Source organism: Octopus bimaculoides, chromosome 24, assembly GCF_001194135.2.
Source record: "Octopus bimaculoides isolate UCB-OBI-ISO-001 chromosome 24, ASM119413v2, whole genome shotgun sequence".
Lineage (NCBI taxonomy): Eukaryota > Metazoa > Mollusca > Cephalopoda > Octopoda > Octopodidae > Octopus > Octopus bimaculoides.
Genome location: NC_069004.1, coordinates 1,037,828 through 1,047,575, shown reverse-complemented (window position 1 = coordinate 1,047,575; position 9,748 = coordinate 1,037,828). Strand labels below are relative to the sequence as shown.

At 34.3% G+C, this 9,748-nt stretch overlaps 1 protein-coding gene across 1 annotated transcript in view; it reads left to right on the top strand.

Annotated features, from left to right (window-relative positions):
* Window positions 1-9,748, top strand: part of LOC106870763 (dihydropyrimidinase) — a 138,391-nt gene that overhangs the window by 123,559 nt on the left and 5,084 nt on the right. The window contains exon 15 of the mRNA XM_052976487.1: window positions 1,318-1,359. Coding sequence (XP_052832447.1) covers window positions 1,318-1,359 — 42 coding nt within the window. The remainder of the gene's footprint in view (window positions 1-1,317; window positions 1,360-9,748) is intronic.

Genomic DNA, 9,748 nt, shown 5'->3' with positions numbered 1-9,748 from the left:
CTCTCTCTCTCTCTCTCTCTCTCTCTCTCTCTCTCTCTCTCTCCAGTTGTAGAGTAATGTACATAAAGTACTCAGAAGGAAACTGTTATCATATTATATTAATAATGTCAGGACACTCATTAATTCCTCCACCAGTTCCAGACACCTCAGTCTCTCTCTCTCTCGTGGTAGGTAGGATGATGCACATAAATCTTTAAGTTGTTGACTTCCTGGCCATCAGAATTCTTCGATTCTTAGTTTAGTTATCTCAATAAAAAAATTAGAAAATAGCTATATCATGTATGTATATATATCTACAAGTGTGTGTGTGAGAGTGTGTTATACATCAGTGTGAATAATTTCTATCAATGTAAAGTCAGAATTGATGAATTATCCTGCTTTGCTCATATTTATTTGGCTTTGCTTTTCTATAGAATTCTTCAGAAGTTCCATTGCTGCCTTCGTGGAGATATTTCCATTTAGAATTTCCTTGTGCTTCTGTGTTTTCCTTTGCTTAAGGCTCTTCCCTAAATGTTCCATTTGCTCTCTTTGACAGCAATTTTATGCTTTATTTGCAAATTTAAACCATTTCCAGAGAACACTTTTTATTTTTTTCCTTATTTCTCTTTTTTCTTTTGTCATAAGCAATGGCTACCCTAGCTTATGTGACACTAAAAAAATAAAATAAAACAAGGCAATGCCTTGTATATTAAGCATTTTATTTTTTTTTTGTCTTGACTATGAAAAATAAAATGAAGACACCGATCTGCTCTTCAACAAGCAGGAAATTTTAAATAGTCGATGCTCTTTCTTGTGTTTAATTTTAGCCAAACCGTTTCCTGGACCTGAAGTTTGGACTCACTGTCTGCGTTCCGCTATTTGTTGCAAAGTCTAGAACAAACTTTTATTTCACCATAAATTGCTGTCATTGACCATTAAATGCTGAAATATCATAGGTAATAAGCTAACGATCTGAGCAATGCCACCCTCACTGTAGTTGATACTTCTAGGCTAAATTAATTGAAGTATAATTTCCCTCAGTTAGGGACAACGTTAACGATGTGACTGTGTAATACAAAAACAAACCTATTCTTTCACTCGCTCGCTCTCTTTCTCTCTCTCTCTCTCTCTTTCTTTCTCGCTTCCTGTCTCTCTTTCTCTATCTCTGGCAAAGGATGAATTGAACAACGAAATTCCAGCCACGTAAGATATGCCAGCAGCCGGCAGTAAATTAATTCCATTCTAAACTAACCCTCACTAACACTTGACTCAATCAATCATGGAATATTTTTTTTCCAGTTGGCAAAGCTTTAACATAAAATTTTCATTTCTCAATAGAACAAGGAAATAACCAACGAAGGAGGGATTATCATTCAAACAGTGAGTAGGCCCCTTTCCAATGCACCACTCATCTTGGCTGATTTGAGCTTTCTAGCAACTCTAGAATGGACTGAGTGACTCGTCTCTCAACTGCCAAAAAAACCTTCCTGATAATTCTTCATATAAATATATCTTCACATATCTCCTCGGTTTTTTTTTTTTTTTCAATGACTTTTCTAATAACCTTTTTTGATTTCATTTTTGTATTAATTTTCACAGCTTCATATCATAACATGGCAGCATCTCAGTGAATGTTCTTTATTACTCACTCATTTTCTAGATAATTCTACGAGTTCTTACATTGGTAGATACGTATTGGAAAAACCCCTTGGGATATTTCTTTCATCATAAACATCATTTTTCAATCAAATTATCATAGACTTTTGTTTTTTAATAAACATTGTTCCATCCATTTGATCAGCATATCATTTTACTCACAAATTATCATCATTCCTTCTACCATTATTATCATTATTATTACTAGGGCGGCAAGCTGGAAGAATCGTTAGAGCGACAGGCAAAACGCTTAGCAGCATTTCTTCTGTCTCTACATTTTAAGTTCAAATTCTACCACGGTCAACTTTGCCTTTCATCCTTTTGGGGTCAGTAGAATAAGTACTGGTCAAACTCTGGGGTCAGTGTAGCCCCCTCCCCACAAATTTCAAGCCTTGTACCTATAGCAGAAAGGATTGTTATTACAACTAAGTTGTCAGAATTGTTTGACCTTCTGAAAACTGCTTTGTGATATTTCTTCCAACTCTTTACATTCCAGGTTCAGATTTAAATCCCTTCAAGGTTGATTTTGTCTTTCATCCTTTTGGAGTTGACAAAATAATTTACCTGTTAACTACTGGGGTTGAAATAATCGACTTCCCCCTCCCGCCAAAAAAAAAAAAAGGGTGGCCCAGTGCCAAAATTTGAAACCATTATCAATATTGTATTAATAATATATTTTTCTTTTCTATTTAATGAAACAATTTCTCCTGTTCCAAAGTCCCTTTAAAACAGCAGATATTTAACAGTTTAAGTACCACCCTGATTCATTCAGACATCTGTTTCTGATAACACAAGTCAGGTTTTTAGATTTTCATTGTTTGAGCTAAATTGAAGCTAATTAGAAATTTAGGGGAATCTTTACAAAGTAGAAAATGCTGAATGCTGTACCAACACAAACCCCACCATTTTCCAAATGTGGGACTAGCTGATATCCTTGAAATATTTTCTTTTAGAATGTTTAAGAATCACACATACATTTGTCATATCATATACATATCATATACATTATGTGTATATATATTCTTTTGAAGGATTTGAAGAATTTCTTTACCTTCAAGTTGCTTTATGAAACTTCTTCCTCCTAATTTTTTACATCAGGTTAACTCTTCAGTGACCCTTTTTTTCGGTAGCTTCTGAGCCCACAGCAGCCAATTTGACTTCTGAAAAAGATTTTTCTTTTGGGTGTTGTAAATAGTTTTTTTTTATTTATTTATTTATTGGTTGATTGTTTTGGTGACAGGGATTTTGTTTTGGGGTTTGTTTGTTTTTTTATCCTGATATTTTTCAGGGAAGTTTTATTTTTCCCCTGTTCCTGCTAAACACTTTTATTATAGTTTTAGTATTTAAAAAAAGGGCAGTAAAGAAAAATAACTTCTTGTGTATTTCTTGCTAATTAATGTTGGCTTATTTTGTTTTATTTTTAAAACAATATTTTTTTTTCCCCTAAATACACATTGTGGTTTTATTGTTGGTGTTTGACTACATTTTAAAAAATAAAACTAATCTAAGGTTGATTTTTTTTATTTTCTGTTTTTACTTCAGTGGGGGTAGGGGAAAAGAACATTAAAAAAAAAAAAACTAGGATTTGAAATAATGAGTCTTTCTGCATGCTTTGATGAGCAACTTTCCCTCTAAAATTACTGGTAGTATTAATAAATTTGTGTTAGTACATCCAGCTCTTCCAGTTAAACTTTCAGCTCAACCCCATTGCTTTTTTCTTTTTCCGCACACACACACACACACACAAGTCTTTATATTACTTGAGCTTCTTTATGGAATTATTGATTTGCATGTCAAATGAGTGTGGTGGTTGTGTAGATTTCCTGCAGTTGATGCTAGTAATTTGGACATCGACTGTTTACTTCAGAATGGTCAGTCATTGTGCATGCTGTGTATACTAATGTGTGTGCAATGTTAGTGAAAACAACTGCTATTATTACTACTACTACAACTACCACCAGTAATAATACATTTTAAACCACCAGGTTCAGACATAGACCGTTTGTTTAGATGAGTTCATTTTGAAGGTGTGTGAAATGGCTAAAATTTGTATACATCATTACATACCTTCTAAGGTAAATTTTTTAAAACAAAACCTGGTTACTCATTAGAATTCTCGGTCGTAGTAGAAATACTTTTGTGGCGAATGTCTCTTTGGTTAGAGAGTATTCATAAGTTGTTTGTTGTTTTTAAATGTTTGATGTAACAGGACATGATTTAAACTCTGGAGTTGAGAGTGCATAGTTTGCTGTAATCATGCATGTGGCTAGGTTTTAGTGCAAATGTAGCAGTGCATAAGGTTAGTTTAATGAAAGCTAATTAAGGTATAATTTGATTAATGTTAAGTTGAAGTATTGTATATTAGCTGTTAGAGAAAAATATGGACAGAATTGTGGTTTTGGAGAAGTTAATGGCCGTGCTCCAGCATGGCTGCAGCACTTGAGCTGAAACTAGTAAAAGAATAAAATAATATATTTTGTGAGGAAGGACATAGAGTTTGGCAAGTAGCTGAGGCTATCATCAGACAATAAAATGAGATAACAGAGTTTTGGATGAGCCATTATTTAGAGAATGCTTGTTGGTTTCAGTTCCACACGTGTTGTGAGTTTGTATTTCTGCATTGTGGACAAAAATGGTTATGTGGGGGTTTTCAGACGGTTTTGGGAAAGTTTGAGGTCCATATGTGAACAAAGCTTTTATGCTGAAAGCAAACAAGAAAGACAATCTGGTGTCTAAACTGCCTCTGTGTGTTATCAATCCCTAAGGTGGCTTTGTGCCAAAATTTAGACACAATTTATGATATGGTTGATGTTAGTTTGTCAAGGTGGTTTCTTAAATAACTTGGACAATTTTCGTCTCTGGGTAATTAGTTGGGGGTGGATGACTTTATATCAAGAAAGTACACCAAACCAGATGGTCAAACTGCATTGACCCTTTTGATACCAACTGCCTGAGACAGTCCCTGCTTCTACAATACAAGCTCCCAGTTTTAAACTGATCTAACTTAAAACCACCCATCAAGATGTCATATTCATTTCAGTTCCAAACTGTCAGCCTAATAATGACACAGATATTTTACTAAATTCTTTGTTGTTTTTTTAATTAACTGTAAGCAAGGCAGCGTATATCCACAGAAATATGGTGCCAAAAAGGTTAAGCAGGCAGTCACCATTAGTATTTCAAACTATGATGTAGTTTATCGTTAAATCCAGTTTTATTCCTTGTTAGTTTATATTTTGTAATTTTATTGCTGAATTCAAATACTTTGTAACATAACAAGTGTTTCTTATGTTACAATGTTTCTTGTTACTTTATAAGGTTTGTTACACTTGTTTCTTGTGTCACAATGTTTGTTACAGTATTTATCTTTCAATGTTTGTTGCATTGCTATGTTACAATCTTATGTTACTTGTCAGATTACAATATTTTTTAGGCTGTGTGTTACATTATTTGTTGGCACATTAATGTTGTTACACTTTTTATGTTGCAATTTCTTTGTTGCTATGTTACAGTGTTTGTTACAATGTTTCTTGGGTTACAGTTTGTTATGTTACAATATATTTTGTTAGGTTTCATTGCTTGTTAACCTGTTATGTTACAAATGTGTTAAGTTATGTTTTTTAAGTTACAAGAATTTTTGTTACAATGTTTCTTCTATGACAAGATATTCTTGTTCAGTCGCAATGTGTTACAATGTTTATCACTCCTACGTTACAAAATCTTTCAAAACCTATTCATCTCCACGTGTCATATTCACTGCAGGATGGATCGTTGGTATCTTACAGTAAAGGCTATAAAACAAGCTAACGAGTGAGCCTGTACATGGACATATAGCTTGCTAGAAATAGAAGCCATGTCACCTTTAAAGAAAAGGGAAGCTATATTAAATATATTGGCAAATCTCCGTCATATTCTAATATTAAAAAGAAATAAGGCAGCATGCTGGGCAAAACGCTTAGCTGCCTTTCATTTGTGTTCAAATTCCACTGAGGTCGGCTTTGCCTTTTGTGCTTTTGGGGTCAGTAAATGAAGTACCAGCTGAACACTGGGGGTCAATGTAAGTGACTTACCTCCTTCCCCGAAATTGCTGGCCTTGTGCCAAAATTTGAAAGCTTTGCTTTCCCTTCAGTCAACAGAAACCTGTCCTTTTGAGAAGCATCATCTTCATTGTCCCTAGTCACAAATTTGGTCGCTATTCGTGTTGTTTGTAAAAAATCAATGAACCAAACTAGACAGTGCATATTCCCTCTTGAATGTTGTCCTCCAAAATTGTAAATTAAATTGTACTTTGAAGTACGTTTTTACACCCATTTTCCCTTGCTGGAATGGGCTAGACAAATAATATATATTACTGAGGCATGGTTTTCTGTCAAATGCTCTCTCTGTTGCTAACCCTTATCTGTTTTTCAAGCAAGGGATCTCTTATTCCACATGTATGGGAAATGCAGAGCTTATAGACAGACAACTATGTCACTGCTTGTTGTTCAGCAATTTTCAAAGAAACACAAATGCCAACACACACATATGCATGCATGTATATGTGTGTGTGTGTGTGTGTGTGTGTGTATTTATGTAAATAGACAAATACACACACAATTGGTTTCTTTTAGTTTCCCTGTATCAAATCTACTTGCAAAGCTTTGGTTGGCCCAGAGCTACAATAAAGCACACTTGCCTAAGGTGCTGCATAATGAGATTGAACTTGAAACCATGTGGTTGGGAAGCTAACTTCTTAACCACACAGCCATACCCGTATATCAAAAATGAAACAATATTGTGTCAAAGCCTAAACTTTTCCCATTCTGTTGTTGCCTTTATTTTGTTTATGCAGGAACATTCTGTCTGTGTGTTCCTCTGTAGCTGTGTATGTATTTGTTGTTAGTGTGGATATGTTACTGTGTCTATGTGTAGAGTTGCCTGTATGTGTCTGTCTAGATACATTAAGAGACGGTTAGCAATCCTTATAAACTCATAAGCCCTGAAGTAAATATCAGAATTTAGTAAAGAACATTTCCTCCCCCTTTATAATAATAATCACGTTAAGGATATCCTCAGCTTGTCTAGGAACAACCACAAATAGTCTCTCTCATAACGCACTAAATATCAAAAGAACAATCTTTCTAAATTCTAAAGAATTATAATGTTTAAGTCATCACAACCATCATCATCACTACTGATTAATCATTTAGAATTTAAACTAGCTAGATCCAGCCTCTCACACCTACTCTGCAATGTCATCCTAAAAATAAATAAGCATTACACTTGACAGAGAAATCTGAATGCTAAAGGGTTGGATAGTCATTATTTGAGTAACATAGAATGCTAATTAGCTCCTTGTTAATTGGTTTTCTGTCATATATTTGATCTTCAGTTGAGCCATTTCTATTCCTTTCATCTTTCTACATGTAATTTCTAACTGTACTTGGTAGCCTCAAGCAAGTTACTCTTGATGCTCCATGAAATTAAATTAAATCAAATTTATGGTTAACCTTGATGTTCATTTACTTCACATCCTGGCATCTGGTTTTGGTTTCAGCTGAAATTATTTATGTTTTTAGCTTAATTCTAGCCTGTCTTCTTCTGTAAATTGTCAGAAGGAAAATTAAAGATTACTTCGTTTTCTTTTTTAATTGTTGTGTTCCTTTAACTGTTCTTAATGATAATCTCAAATGTCGATGTTCTGAGGCAAAGAGTTCGACTAATTGACTCTTAAAGTTTATATGATTAAATGAATTCCTTGGGTACACGTTGATCTGTTGAATTGTTATAATTAGAAATAAATGATTAATTTGTTCTGAATGAATTTCTCATATCGATGATGATGATATATTGTAATACATATTTCATGGCTATATTAAGGTGTGTCAGTAATTCCTTAGATTCATGGTTTGCATTTGTGAACAACAATGCTTTGTCTGGTCCTGGCTGACATCAACAGCATTGCCTACATCGTCACCTTTGCAGACCAGTTAACTGATACAACATTCACCCAAATGCTCTGTCATCAATACATGTGCTTATGTCATAACATTTTGGACCAATCAACTACTGAGCCTGTGCCTACATTCATCACCCTTTTGACCAATCAACAACTTAAGTCAGTTGCTATACTAATAAGTACTACAGGTCCCACAAGGAAAGGGGTGTCCTAGTATCATAATGGAGCTTACGAATGGAATTGTTGGCATTTGTTGTCAGGTACGCAGGGCCATCCAAAGCCTGTTTTTAAAGGCTTCACCTTCTATCTACCAAAATACATCATATCAGTATTATGGACTTCCCTTTTGTCTATTTCTACATAACAACTATTATAAATATCTCTGAGTGACACTTTTATCGATTTCCTGTGATTTATACTCCTTCATGCATTTGTTTCTGTCTCTTTTTTACTTGTATATACACACACATATATACGCTGTATTCAGGCTGTGAAAGGGAAAGAAAATACATTATCCCATCCAAAAATAAAAGTATTTTAAAAAATTAAAAAATATCAAGATTATGGTTGAGAGATGACAGTTTACTGAAAGTAGCTGCCCTTAGCTTCCACCAATGGTGACCTCAAGATGGCTCCAGGACCTGGCACTTGCATTTCTTACTGTGTCACTGGAAAAATCTTCGAACATCCTCTATATTCACATGCATATACATTTGTTGTTTACTGTAAAGCAGTAAATGTACTCCCTACCCCTACATTTTAAAAAGATATTATGAAATCAACAATAAACCAAACCTCATCTTCCATTTTAGCAGCATCTATTTAAACCTTATCAAGACATGAAATATAAACTAATGCAACAAGTTTGTCAAGTTTCAGGGGTTTTGTGTGATTTTTTTTTTTCTTTTTTCTTACCGAACCATGTGAATTTATATAATTAGAGAAGATGCTACTAACAGATAAGAATCAAAAGGTTCCAAAATGAAATTTAATGCAAATTGCTTCAAATTAGGGTGAATTTTTCTACAGATTCAATGTAGAGTTTGCCATCCTAAGAAAACATTTAACATTGTAGTTGCAAAAAAAATTTTATTCCTTTCATAATTATATTTGTTTAATTAGTAAACTGCTTATGTGTTTTAATTAAATATAATTAAATGTTAATAAAGTCCTGATGACTTTTGAAATAGCCATCTGTGTCATATTTAATGTATGTACACTGTTAATAGGCCAGTTACTGTACTGCTTATCCTGAGATATAATATCTCTTGTAGACATCTATGTCAGGAATACAAGAAACATTGGAGAAGGATGAAAATCCGTTTGGGCAGTGGCAAGTGAGAAAGCCAACTGCAATTTGACCCTTTTTGGACCTTAAAATGGTGCATACTCCTAGCCAGATGAGAATTTGTTACCTCTGGTATGGGAAACAGTGAATAAAATGTTCACTGATGTTGTGAATAGCTGCCCTATGTATGAAATTGAAGCAGTATTAAATTAAAATTGCCATCTATGTATCATACTTAATGTATATAAGCCGTCTGATATGCCAAGCATTGACTGGACTGCATGGATGATATTGAATAAATATATAAAAACGGTTTCTATATTGACATTTATTTATTTGGAACAATGGCTGCAAAATGAAAGCACTACAGAATTCCTCACCTTAGCTGTTGCAATTATGTGTCTGGACAAGGCACATTCTTCCTGCCTGACTGGCAACAAATTCTACTCTTACTTTATGGTTGAGTGGCTTTCAGTTATGCTGTATAAATATGCTTGCTCTAATAAAAACCACTCCACCCATGTCGGCATGGAAAAATGAATGGACAAAAGCAGCAGCCAAATGTAATTTTACTCCAATTCCCTAAATCTGCAATTTTATCCCAATATAATTTCTATTTCAATCTTGTTGCCTCTGATTGAACTACAGCCTTTCAATCTTGGGTGGTTTTGCTCCGATCTTCCTTTTTCTTATCCTTCTCTTGTCTCAACAAGTTTTTATCTCTCTCTCTCTCTCTCTCTCTCTCCCTCTCTCTCTCCCTCTCTCTCTCTCTCTCCCTCTCACTACTGTTTCTATATCCTCAGCTCATGTCGGTCATTCATTGTTTATCAAATGTTTGATTTTGTGTCGGCTTTTTCTGTGTTTCACCTAATTTTGCTTTTAAGCAC